The sequence below is a fragment of the Lonchura striata genome, chromosome 3 (assembly GCF_046129695.1).
Source record: "Lonchura striata isolate bLonStr1 chromosome 3, bLonStr1.mat, whole genome shotgun sequence".
In the NCBI taxonomy this organism is placed as follows: domain Eukaryota; kingdom Metazoa; phylum Chordata; class Aves; order Passeriformes; family Estrildidae; genus Lonchura; species Lonchura striata.
The window spans coordinates 15,282,679-15,296,372 of record NC_134605.1 but is presented as its reverse complement, the minus strand read 5'-3'; the positions used below and the strand labels follow the sequence as shown (position 1 = coordinate 15,296,372).

At 36.4% G+C, this 13,694-nt stretch overlaps 1 protein-coding gene across 1 annotated transcript in view; it reads right to left on the bottom strand.

Annotated features, from left to right (window-relative positions):
• Window positions 1-13,694, bottom strand: part of PLEKHH2 (pleckstrin homology, MyTH4 and FERM domain containing H2) — a 53,275-nt gene that overhangs the window by 9,597 nt on the left and 29,984 nt on the right. Inside the window, exons 14-26 of the mRNA XM_021526437.3 lie at window positions 13,064-13,174; window positions 12,716-12,802; window positions 12,060-12,218; window positions 11,722-11,802; window positions 9,377-9,556; window positions 8,524-8,632; window positions 8,309-8,421; window positions 6,038-6,217; window positions 4,538-4,635; window positions 3,904-4,081; window positions 2,118-2,273; window positions 626-723; window positions 114-255 (exon numbers count right to left, since the gene is read on the bottom strand). Coding sequence (XP_021382112.1) covers window positions 114-255; window positions 626-723; window positions 2,118-2,273; window positions 3,904-4,081; window positions 4,538-4,635; window positions 6,038-6,217; window positions 8,309-8,421; window positions 8,524-8,632; window positions 9,377-9,556; window positions 11,722-11,802; window positions 12,060-12,218; window positions 12,716-12,802; window positions 13,064-13,174 — 1,692 coding nt within the window. The remainder of the gene's footprint in view (window positions 1-113; window positions 256-625; window positions 724-2,117; window positions 2,274-3,903; window positions 4,082-4,537; window positions 4,636-6,037; window positions 6,218-8,308; window positions 8,422-8,523; window positions 8,633-9,376; window positions 9,557-11,721; window positions 11,803-12,059; window positions 12,219-12,715; window positions 12,803-13,063; window positions 13,175-13,694) is intronic.

Sequence of the window (13,694 nt, the reverse complement as noted above, 5' to 3'; positions counted from 1 at the left end):
ACACTCCTATGTAAAAGGTGGAGGTCAATTGAGTGTCAAGCAATCCTGGATCAGTTTGTTTAAGATTTTCTCCTGAAAAACTGCTGTGTGAGTTATCCATGCATAAAGATTACCTGAGCTAAAAGGGCTGTCAATTCCATCGCTAATTCTTTGTTTACAGGGAAAAGTCCATTGACTATTTGATCATTTGTCTGATACACTAGCAGCAGCTTCTCTCTGTCTGTCTCCCCATGAACTTGAACAGAAAAATAAAGCCTACAGAAAAGACAGAAAGTTATTAAATAAAGAAGATAGGGAAATGCATTAGCTCTGAGGATTAGCAGTATCTGCTCTGAATGTGACATGTTTATTTCAGCTTCAAAACACATTAGCAGAGCAGCACTTGTACTTGAACCAGTGGGTAAATATCTAATGTCAGTCTTCTGACTTCAGTGGGGATTTTTTGCAGCCCTGCTCACCTCTTAAGAACCAAAAAAAGGTTATTTAAAAAAAATTATCCAGTTACACCCATTTACTATTTTTGTTGCATGCTTCAAGTCAGCCAGTGTTTCTCAGCTGAAGAAACTGCAGGAACTGAAAAACAAATCTCGGGACAAGGCAGAGATATTAGACTTGCTAAACAAACCTGTTTTTGTAAGTAAGCCGGACAGTCCTTGTGCCTTCACATTTCCCGGGGTGTTGTTCTTTGCTGGCTTGCTCCCATTTTGAAATAATATCACAGATCTAGAAGAAAAGCAATACAAAACTGCTTTGGCATGTCTTCCTATTTGAAAACACCTTGAAAAGAAACTGTCAACTTATTTTAATGTCCTCTACCAATCACCTATTAGATACATACACAGCTTGAATTTTTAAACTCACTGAAGTATAACTTTACTAGTATTTCTTATTCAAAGTGTTTAATTATTAACATTTTTGGTTTTTGTTTATCCTGCAACACATGCACTACCTTTGGAAACAAGCCATAACATGGAAAGGCCAGGTACTTGATTCAGCAGCTGCCAATGAATGTGTAATAACACAGAGTAAGTTGTTATATAATTAATCAAATGCCTTTGATCTCTGCCTTCTCCTTCTGCTGCATCCCAAAGTTTTTCAGGTCCTTTCTAGTAACTGGTGTAAAGTTGGCATGAAGTTTGTTATAAAATGCACCAAAAGTGGTTCATAATAAGCTGTGTAGGTGGGCAGATGGGGAGGAGGTGGAACAGAGATCCTAGGAGCCCAGCTGGGCTTCATGTCACCATTCCTTCATGAAAGAGCCTTCCTGAAAGCAGTAATATCAGTAGTTCTTAAAGTTACAGTTACCTAGAAAATAAGTACATCTTTTATAAATTTTCCTTTCCATATGGTAATTTTTTCTGAGCGTGGTGACACCACTTGTTTATCACTAAGGCTGGGTTGTACCACACCTTGTAACTCAAAAGTGCAACTGTGAACATTGGCCAAAGGGTGCAAAAAGCTACTCAGTAGAAATACAAAAAATTAATGATTCATTAGTTGCTAAAAGACTTGGAAAGTATCTAATATTTTACTAAAGCACACATTATATTGCATTTTGTCACTCTTTACTGCTAAGAATTTAATTCTAGCAATAGAGGGAGCTAAAATTTAGAATTCATAACAATGGCAAACCAAAAATTGGTAATTTCTTAAACTGAGCCTTAAGCCTATTCTGTATTAGAGAAGGAACCATTCCTTTTTTTTTAATTTCCCAGGATTTCCACCCCAGAATCAATGACTTCTTGGACCTCCCTTGGTCGTCTTTTGTAGCTATATCAGAAATGTTGACTGAAATCTCTAAATCCATGTTTGACTCTAATGCTCCTTAGTTTTAAAGAACTGTAACAGCTTACTTTTTTTTTTTTTTTTCTTTTTTAACACAGCTGTTACTTCTCTGAATAATACGGATCTCTTGGAGAAAGCTTTTAACTGTAGTTCACTGAATGAATTTCAGCAACTGAAAAAGTGATCTTTTAAAAAAACCTTTCCTTTCCCATTAAGGAAAAGACAGTTTTCAGCCTGAAAAATGTTTTCCTTTACATTGTTTGAAGAGATCTCTGTCAAATGAAGATACTTTATTTTTTTATATGCACGGCCCATTAAAGGCTTTTGTTTACCTTGATGTTTCCTTGAAGACAGTGCTCTATATCCTTGCCAGAGGGATCATCAGAAAACAGTGCAAATCCTGACTGAGCTGGTTTCCTCATCCCTGTATCTTGGTTCAGAGTGTTCAGAAATTCCTCTACTGTGGTAGAGGCATCAAACCCAACAACCTAAAAAAGAAGCCAAAATGTATTTTGCTATCAAACTCATACCCGTTCCCCCTTTAAATCTTAGATTTTGAAATATAATACTTCTAGAATAACAGTGGAATTGTAAGACCCATTTGTCCATTAGTGTAATTGGGAATTAAAAACTGGCATAAAGGGCCTGAAAAAGATTTCGACATGGGATGTCAGTTTAGTGGAATTGGTTTCCTTGCACTTGTTACACTTGAAATTCTATTACAGAATTTATATGACAGATAGCAGTCTAGTAGCTGAGCTTTTTGTGAAAAATACCACTTGAAAAATGAAGATTATAATTTCCTATACCTTTCAATATAGTGCAGAAGAAAATGAGGTCAATTAATCATTTTTCATCATGTGCAACTTTAGAGGGATATCAGCCAACAGATCTACACTGGTAGATCTAAAATAGTTTATGAATGTTGCTTTGTCACTATTGCACACGTCAGTAATGTACAGAACCTTCTAAATTTTACTTTTCCAAATATAAACTTTTGTTTGCTATGACTGGTATTGAAGCATTTTAGCAAGGCAAATAGCTTTTGTTCACTTAAATTTGTATTGAGAGTGTTTTTCTGTATTTGACATGTTGAAAATGTTTTAGTAAAAAAATGTCTTGAAAATGGATCATGAACTACTATTGTTTGAACTTCTCAGTGCCTGGCATTAAAATAAAATCTGATTAATCTTCAGAGATTAATACAAGAGTTTTTAATACCACTATAATTGTTATTTGCTGATCCCACTGAAGTAATTTATGTATTTAGTTACAATTTTCTTAGCCCTTTTAACTATACAATTTTGGGCAGTAAATAACTAATGAGCAGTTACTCCTTTTCTTTCTCAAACTTCAATTTTGAAACCCTTTAGGATGATTTAAAGGATGCTGGCTTTTTTCTGTTTTACTGGGCAAGCAGTAAGCAGTTAAGAAACTTAGAGATGAAAAAATGCATAGTACTTCTGTGACAATCTGAAATAAAAATTTTATTTGATACAGCTTTGATTTCATATAAAAAGTTGCTTTTTTATCTAGGAATACTATGAATTGTTAAATTGTTAAAACTCTTCTCAGTCATCTCTCACAGCTGGAAACATAAACCAGGATGTGAAGCAGCATGCTTGGAAGCCCATGGAATGTTTCCTAGGGGCTTTGACTAATGATATCCCCAGAGAGTTAAAAACGGAGCCATGTTTGTTCTGTAACAAATATGGTTATCCTTCAGGACTGATAATGGGAGTTACAGCTGTGCTTCCAGGCCTTCACTGAAGTAGTTAACTTCCAAGATGTCTGATGAAAGGAAGTGGAATTTAATACCTTTCCTTTTCCTTCAGTCTAATTCATTCATCTGGTGGTCAGGTTAAATAAGAAACAGAGTTTTGTCAGTTCTCACTCTTAAAAGGTTTTACTTTTTCCTTTCTCTTCAAGATTTTCCCCCAAACTTTTACTCTTAGTTGATCAAATCAGGTCGCAAATACTTTGTGCCTGCCATTGCTAGCACTGGCACAGGATGAAACTTGAACCATGTTTACCTTACTCTTTTGATGTACTGCTTCATGTGTATGCTGACAGCAGGGGGTTGTGAGAGCTCAGATTTCATGGCCTGCATGACATTACCTGATATATGCCATTCATGAAATGAACTGGAATACTGAAGGGCAGGGAATGGTGGTAGGGATTTCTCAGGAGAGTGGAAAGGATTTCCATTCTGGAAGGTCTGGCTTCTCGGTCTCCATTCTGCTGGGTACGTTCTACACAGCGCTGGCAATATATAGCGTATTTCCCAAATTCAGTCCTGTGGCAAAAAGAGAAATAAGGCAACACCTAGGGACTGACTGAAAGGATAGTAAACTGTGAGTGAATATTTCTGGAGAGGCCAGATGGGAGGAGCACTCAGATTTCACTCTCTGAGATTTCCAACACATTTTTTTGCATGTGGAATTAGAATTAGTCTACTGAGACCTGCAGAATTGTGCCAAAGATGAACATGGCTCAGGGTGTGTTTTGTAATTGCCATGTTTTGGTTTTCACAATTTTGCAACATACAGTCAGAATATGCACTGCAAAATATTTTTTATAAAAACTTGTAACTTTCCCAAGTGATGCACAGAAGTAATATGTACTATATTTTAGTAGCAATTCTACTCAAATTCATTTTAAAATACACGTCAAAAGATGTGATATGTTATGGGAAAGATTGAAAACAAAGTACTTCAGAAAGACCAGTTGACTATCTGGGTATCAGGCACACCTGGAATCTGCATTCTTCTTTAAGTGAAGTTTAAGAAGCCAAAGGAATGGATGCTGGGGCAGGAAGAGTCCAACACAGAGGGCCAAGAGCTGCAAGCCCTGAACAAAAGGAATACATTCACTGTTTTAAAAATCCTACAACATAAAACTTCCTGCTGTGGCTGATGGCCAGCAGTGCAGCTTACTATGCCAAGTTGAGACTGCTGAAATAGGAATTACAAAAACAGAGAAAAAGCTGAGTAAATAAGCATATCACCTCATTGAAAGGCCCAATACTCTCTGTCTATTTACATGTGTACACCAAGTTTCTTTTGGGGCTGGAAATGGGAAAGCAGCTGAGTTTGTATAAAAAGCAGTTAATACAATGGAAGAGAAATACTAAGGCTGCAAGGCCAAGCATTATGATATGAAGAGAAGCCTGTGCAATTTTAATTCAGCTCTCCTGTTACACATATTATGAAGCAGCACATAAGTAATTTTTTCTCCTACCAAATTTACAGTAACTATTGAAAAAAACAATTATTCAATATTTTGGTATATTGTTGTTGCTCAGTATGTATTCATTGGTTTCACTTAATACAGAGTGCTCTTATGTCCCCTGATATACACTTACTAATGTTGCAATGACTTTCTCACAATCAGTGTATCAATGCTTCACTGAGATTTAAAAAACAGTGTTTCTCTATCTTGATTTATCTGATTTGCCTCGTATGAAATAGAAATTTTACAGGACTGGCACAGTCCTGTAATAGGTATGGCTGATGTTCATGTGCTACTTTCTATGGTAAGAGAAAACCACATCTATTACAGAAGCCTTGGTATGGTAACTTCCTTTCTCATTTTCTGATCAATCTCCCAGTTCTGTAGGCATTGCTCCATCATAAGTGTAACATTCCAGTTCTGTTCATTCTATGCAAGCCCAAATATTGGCTTTTCTTTCAATTCCAGTTCATTTCACATCTGGATAGAAGTGAATAGTAGGCAGTGGACAAAGGGAAGAAATTCAAGTATGTATTAATAACGTAGCATGCAGGGTGAATGCAAAACAGCATGGCACACAACAGGGAACATCTATCAGGAGCCCTGAGCCTTATCTGATATTCCACTACATGGCACCACAGCTTTACTTCACACTCATGCTATTGAGTAATTTGCTATGTGGCTTAACACACCAAGCTTCCTGAGGCAGCACCTTTATTAGGAAAGAAGTAGTAAAAAATAATTAGGTTTCTTATGTTCTTACTTAACACTTGACTTGAAGACAGCCCATTTTATGTCCACCCTTTACAAACAGCTTTGGCAGAGATATATTCTACCACCAGATAAACATACTTTGTTAGAGGATAACATCAGCTTGTTTCAGGAAAGCACAGCAGCAGTGAATTGGATCTTAACTCAGCAGATGCTGCAGAAGAGCACAGCCTCTTTACCATCCTAAATACTCTGTGTAGTTCCTTCACTGCTCCTGAAATCCATGCCATTAAAATAAATACTGGGTTACCTGTATTGGTCCTGCCTGGTTTTGTGGATGTCGACGCCTGGTCTGTTTAATAAGTTGGCAACATATCTCATTTTGAAGTTCAGGATGTGTGAGGCAGATCTGCAAAGCACTTTGGGCCAAAGATACATGGTAATCAATGGCAGGAGAGTCAACTGCAGCATTTATAAACAACTGGCAGGTCTAGATATAAAATAATAAGCAAGTGAGTTTACATACAAGGGAGCTTCAGCAAATCTTTAAGATGTTCTATATATCAAAAGTCTTCTTTAGCTGAAATCACAATTAGTAAGTTTACCAGTAGACTTGGAAAACTCTGCTGGTTCTGGAAAATGGGGTGAAAAGGGGCCAGAATGAATGAAAATCTAAACAGAGAGACTTGAGACAAAACACCTCCTACAACCCATGCTTTTCACTCTGTATCTAACAGAGCGAACTGTAACTGGGGTTGGAACAATTGTGGTGGCAGACAAGTTTAAGGACATGCTGAGCACAGCTCACCCCTCTACAGGACTTGGAAATTCAATGACTACAACTCTAGTGAGCACAACATGGCAGCATATACACAGATAAAAAATCCATAACTCAGAGCCATCGATTTACATCTTGGCTTTCCATGGTATTTTTACTGTAGGTTAAATATGACCTTTCCTATACACAGTACTGTCTCAGGAAAGCCAGACATTAAGCATTTGTTGTGCTGTGTTAGAAGAAAGCATATTTATCACTTGTTGCATTTACTGTATACAATAGTTGAATTTTTAAGGGATAGAAGCAAAAATGCAAGAAGTGGATGGAAGCCAAATCTATTTCTAGTCTATTTTTATCATGAATGGGATGACTGAAACATGACGTGATCTGTTTCTAAATTCCCTACCTGACTTCTCAGCTGATTTCTACAAGGTTTCAATAAAGGTCATACAAGTAATCTCTAATTTATTTACTTTAGGTAAGTGTCTGTGATTTGAATTAGGTCTGAAAAGTGATTTCCAAGTTGATGTAAATTTGTTTTTATCAAAGAAGTACATTTCCTTATAAATTTTCATGCTGCAGGATTGCAGAAAATAAGATGGATGTACTTCTTTGCGTTGCTTCAAACATCCCAGAGAAACAAGCTGGAAAGTTTGCCTCTTAGTGTCCATGACAAAACATACAGTGCTTATCTTGAATTCCTCTCTAGATCTGAACTATAACATCAAAATTCTCCAGATAGTTGATGCTTCAGGGAATTTGGTCTTTAGACTCGTCTAAGTTTGTGGAGAAAATTCATTTCTCAAACCTCCATGCCTTCCAACTTGTAATTTATTTCACAACACACAGACAAAGGAATATCAAATTTTATTTAGTCTCTGAATTAGCCTTTATAGCCTGGAAGCAGGTTAATGGCATGGCAGCATACTCTGTCTCTTAGGCATCAACTACTTACCTGGCCTTCAGCTGGGAAAGCTGTAAGGCACAGAAAATTTCTCAAGAACCTAGCTGTGGCTCAGTGGTTATGAACCAGTATGTGTCTCCTAATCATAAAGTGTTTTTACTACACTGGGACATATGTGTATGCGTATTTTTAAAGATCTGTGAGAATCTTTAAAAATTGACTCAACATTTGTGAAATACTTTTAATAATTTTTCTATGAAATATTTTCTCTATTTATATTACTGAATAATTGGTCTTTTAAGAAGAGCTACATTATATGAAAATATTTTCTTTTTATTAAAAAGAGCAGTACAATCCCTGCTTTCTATCTCAGTTTTAAATAATCCATGACTTGCCTAAACTTAAAATTTACTTTTTCTTCTGATTTTTAAAATATCTCCCAGATTATTTAAATGCAAAACTTTTGCCTATGATTTTTTCCCTGAATCTAACTGAAAAAATAGTATTTCAGACAAAGTTTTCTGAATGCAGGGATCTGTCCATGCTGTTAAATTCTTTGGAACTTTGAACTGCAAGGTAAAATTATTATCACTTAAGATGGTCATGGATTTTTCTACTAACTTGCACTTTATCAGTAACTTACCAAATAAGTAGGAACACTAAAAGCTGAAGCCTAAACTCTTCCCTCACAGCTAAAAGTCATCTTTACATTGGAAGTTATAGTCTTTGGTGAGGTAATATGGGCACATTTTGCTGCTCTCTATTAGTTACTCCCACTAAAGATAAAAATAAACATATCTTTTTTCTTATCTGTTGAATATTTCTAATAAGCCAACTAACAGCCATTCTTTAGCAAAGAGTTAAACTAGTTAATAAAAAGGCATCTGCTGTGGTTTTACCTTAAATAATTTAATTGCTTCAGTTTGCAAAGCTTCTGATGGCAGTGTTGTAAGAGGGGAAGTAATTCCTTCTTTGCTATGGCAAAGGGTAGGATGTCTCCAAATTTGAGAAGCTAAACAGATAAAATATATAAATTTTGCAATTATTCAGTTCATAAGTACATTTACTAAATAAGCATTGGAAGATCAGTATGTTGAAATGGAAATAAACTTACTGGCATCACCTTCCACATTTAATAATTTGCAAAGAAGTTGCTCAAACTCAGATCCAACATTTACACTGGTACTTCCAGCTGCAACTGTCAGATGATAAAGCCACGTGTCCTAAAGCAGAAAAACATAGCAGCTCACTCATTCCGTGCTGGAAGGAGCTGCTTCATCAGGATTCTGCTCTCAACTTGAAACCCTACCATGCACTCCTTTTGAAGCCCAAAGAAGTTTGCCTTTGGTTGAATAAACACACATTCATGGTCTCTGTGTTACAGATATTAAGCAAGGAAGATTGGACAGGGCTCTCCAAAAGTTTTTACCCTCAGAAATCAAGTCTAATTATCAGAGCATTCTTCCTTTCCTTTTCCAAAAGGTTACATAAATAATTTTTTATCACTGCCAGATCCTGCTAACCTGGGATAAGTCCAGAAAGCAAAGTGAGGTCTACAAGATTACTTGGGAATGAAGCAACAATAATAAAAATGGTTTTAACCCCACCTCTCATTGCTCCTTGACTACAAGTAGGGCAAGTCTATGCTACGTTAGTCTTGTCAGTGAAAATGGATAACAGTACCTCGTAACCTCTCAGCTACAGCTCTGTCTACAAGTTACTGTAAGTGAAAAATCTACTTATGCAGGCAAGCCTGCATATTTTTGTATATTTTAACTAGGATTACCTACACTAGCATTGATTTGCAGACAAACTGATCGATGTTAATAAAGCAGAACCTTCTCCTTATGATATCAAAATACAAGCCAGGTGACTTGTAGTCCTTCTCCTTCTCAAGAAATATTCGTATCACAACACCATACTCATAGATGTGCTACTGAAACTCAATAAAAATATCCACTTGTTACCTTCTCATGTTTGGATCCTATAAGAAGATAAGTGGGTCCTTGGTCTTTGGGGTGGATAACAACAGTGTAATGGGTTGATAATAAACTGCGACCACTGGCTTCATAATCTTCATCAGAATCACAGGATCTATCAACTTCTTCAACTTTTGCCTCAAAAAGCTTGATTTGACCAAGAGGAAACTAAAAGTAAATATCAAATTGGTGAGAAGGCTAATGTTTGTTTCAGTGCACACTGACTTTGTATTATATATTATTATATTTAGTATTTACACAATTTTTTTCTTATTCTACAAATAGAAATTAAAATGTGAACTACCATCTGTACCCATTTGTATTTACTAATCCTGCCAAGAAATGTCAGATAAGCCAGATGTTGCAGAGAGCAAAATGAGACCGATTGTGTGCCAAAATCTGAAAATTAGGTTTTCAAAAATTATTTTCCAGATCTGCCTCTGTACATAGCTAATGCAATTAATGTATGTTAGGGTGAGAGAAGTCATTCTTCAGAGTTCCCAAACCTGGTTCCAAGCAAAAATTTCCTGTGTCAGGCCAAGAACTTTAATTATGACCTTGTTATTTTAGAGGACAGGAATGTACTGTTGATGTATCTGGTTTGTTCATACTCAAAATTCAAAAGGTGACTTTTTTGTGTGATAGACCTTCTAGTTGGTTTCTTTCTCTAGTCTGAGAGTTCACAGAGCTTCAGAGCTTCAGTGTTGAGATCTATGTAGTTAGCATCATTTAGCAGAAAATATTTTCTCTAAAAAAGCCATTCAAGAAGAAATTTTCACAGAAGTAATTATTTCATAGCCCTCAACAGGAAGCCTCAACAAACATGAATATAGCATGAAATCTCTTCATGGCTGGGTGACAGGACTGAGAGAGGCTGACTGGCTGTTCTACACAAAACTCCTTCCTTTCCCACAGCGCCACAGGTAAGGATTAAAAAATGATGTGTGATTTGTATTTTCTGTAGTGCTTCTGAAGCATTCAACTTTTTGAGTAAGATAAGATTCTGTGAATCAAAAGATGTTGTTTCACATGTAAGTACTCAAGATTGATTTATTCACCAAGTTTAACTAAAACACAGTTTGCTGGCTTTTTAGTTTGAATACCATTTTGAAAGAAGGTCAATTAAATGGACTCCATTATTGTATTAACGAGTGCAGATTGTGTAATTTATTTCTGTACAGACAAAGTCAGCTACAGAAAACATGATTTTAATTAGCATATTGTTGAACATTAGAAATAAAGTAGCTTTGGAAAACTTTTCATACATATTCTGCTTACAAAAGCTGAATTCTCATTCTGTTCCAAGTTAGCAAACTTGTTTCAATTTTACTTTAAAAGGGCAGCTAAACTTCTTCCAGATGTGAGGGAAATATTCACAAGAATCCAGCAAAATTCTTGACTGAAGAAAATGCTAAAATGCCAAAATATTCAGTGGTAAAAATATATAAATTCTGATATGTTAAACATAGAGATTTTTCCCTAGGAGAAATTGTAAGTTAATTGTAATGTCTCTGTAGGATGACCTTGAGATTATACTCTAGCCAGTGGATTCCCAAATCCTGTTTTACATTGTTTTAAAGAGCAATTAAAATGAAATGTTTTGATGGATGGTTACTGCTACCTTATTCATACAGTTCTAGAAATGGGGTTTCGCTGGTGTTTAAAATGGTTGTAAAAGGAAAGGATGACAAAGGGAACAACTGGCTCTACACAAAAGCTATGAATTACGGACTCAGTGTGATTATATTCTCAAAACAGAAGTACAAACATGAGAATGTCTACTGATTTTTTTGATAAGGGCTCAGTGGACTGTTCAAAATCCTGTTTCCAACCTGCCTCCATTAAGAAGATGTTTCTTGGTGACAAAATACAATGCCTTGGGAGCAAAGGAACAGGTGAAAGTCATGATTAGGAAGTGTCCTTCTAGCTCTTACAGCACTGTGGACATACAGTGACATGCCAAAGAACAGGATTTGGAAGTTAACTGAGGGACAGAAAGAACATTTAAATTCTTGAAACTTGCCATCACTGCCCACTGCAAAAGACATAAGAAAGGGTCTGCTTCCAGAACTACATGACAGCTGGGTCTTTTCTGAAGCCTGTAAGAAAGGAACACCTGAACTCCAGGCAAACCAGTGTCCCCCTTCATCTAGGGATAACATGCATAATATGTATCACATCCTGTAGAAAGAGACCAATGGGTGTGATCTCGATTGCTGGCTAGTAGACAGAATCTTCCAACATGTGTATGATACCAAGGCCAACTGTACCTTAACAAAACTAGGTTTCTGTTTAAAGTCTACATTCTCTGAAGAAACAAGAAAGGGACCTACCTTGTCTTCTTGATTACGGAAATAATACAGAATTTTTCCAACTAGGGTACACCAAACCCTTTTGGAATATCCATGTTTCACCTGTAATTACAAAACATCAGTAATCACAGAGAAATACTGACTGTTTTCACCATCTCTGAACTTTGGTGATATTGGGAATGCATGTCTTGTTTAAAGTTCCTATCCACATTACTGGACATGAAATTTAAACTATGTAACTCTATTAAGGGCATAAGAATGAGAGCATTAGTGAGATGCTCATCTATACCAGAGTAAGGCCAGTGTTGGCCTAAACAATGTTGGAATAAAGCAGACTGGGGGAAGAAGTGTTTTCCTACCTTTGTAAGTAATCCTTTCATGGTTGGCTTGATTTCAGACTGTATGAAGAGAGGGCTGGCAGCCTGTATTTTAAGAACATTCTGCAGTACTTTGATCCATTCCTCCAAGATGTTGGGGGAATCTGCAGTCAGGTAGTATATTCGTTTCTCCGTGGTCAGCTGTGTAGTAACAAAGAGACTTGAGCTTCAAGCATTGACATATTTGATCCCACAGTGTGGGATTTGTAACATACACCACCAGTAGCTTCACAACTTCAGGGAGTTTATCCTCCCTATAGTACTTTTTAGTAATGAAACATTCCACGACCAGAAAGAGCAGCTTTATCTGGGAAGTTCCATGACAGCAAGTTGAAAATACCCAGTTCTCCTTTCAGATAAATGAATTATCTCTACCCAAATGGCTGACCCCACAACTGCTCTCTTTATTTCTATCCCATATGTGAGAATCTAACCTTTGTGGCAATACAAACAAGACTTCAGGTAGGCCTTTTTACATTTTCTGTCACTGAAACAATTCTTTGGTTTCAAATGAAAGGCACTGATTATTTAATTCCAAGTACCCACTTGGTCTTGCAGTGCAACAGGGACTGCAACAAGTGGTTGGCTTTGGGGATGCAGGGAATGCTGAAACACCAACAGAGGAGAAAAGCAGGCACCTGAATTGTTTGTTTTCCATCACCCCTTTCAATATGGCTGGATGCATTTAGCTCAATTTGACCTTGAGGCTTTCGAATAACATCACTCTGGTATGGAAAGAATGGAAAAAGAGTATTGTAAATCTACTAAGAAACAGCAGTAAATTCATATAGGACTAATTTAAACATTAATCTTGATAAATACTTTCTAGTTAGACATTGTGTCCCTTGTACACTTCTTGAGGAAGTGAGTACTGAATTACTCTCTAACAGCTCATAAACCAGAAGTGCATTTTTTTTCCTTCTAGCAGCCTTAGATTATCAGAAAACAATCTAATACAAAACAACAGGTAAGTTACATATACTTACTGGAGATTTGTAATATAGCAATTCACCTCCTTTAAGCACAAACCACCGTCGTTTCCAGGTCTTTACTTTACCACCCATTTTTAACAGATATCCAGATTTTTCCAAAGGTTCCTGTTTAGAAGTTAGATAAAAAGTGGTTAGATACACATACATATCTCTGCCCCTCGGAAATAGGTATAAATACAGAGAGAGATATATTAATTACTTAAAAGCATGCTAAATAATAATTATAGTATTTGATGAAACTTTTAATCCAAGGACAACGTTTTTACAGGCATCAATTAAGACAAATGTCATGCACATGGGATAACTAATGAATATCCCTACTTACTGTTGTAGTACATGAAGGAGAGTAAGTGCCCCAAACTACACAAAAGGATGAAGAATATGATAATTTCTGATTTTACTTTCTAGTTGTATATTAAACAAGGAGCAAGATGAATAAAAGATATATGTGGGGTTTTTTTCCGAACTCCAGGTCCTAACCTGAAAACCAGGTATAAAGCACTGTAATTCTGATCTCACAGACAAACCTCTAGTGTGTACATCTGCAGAACAGAGTTCACACTTTTGCTCTGTGAAGAAAGCCTAAAATAATCTTCATCAGGAAGTAGTCAGTCCACTTGTATGT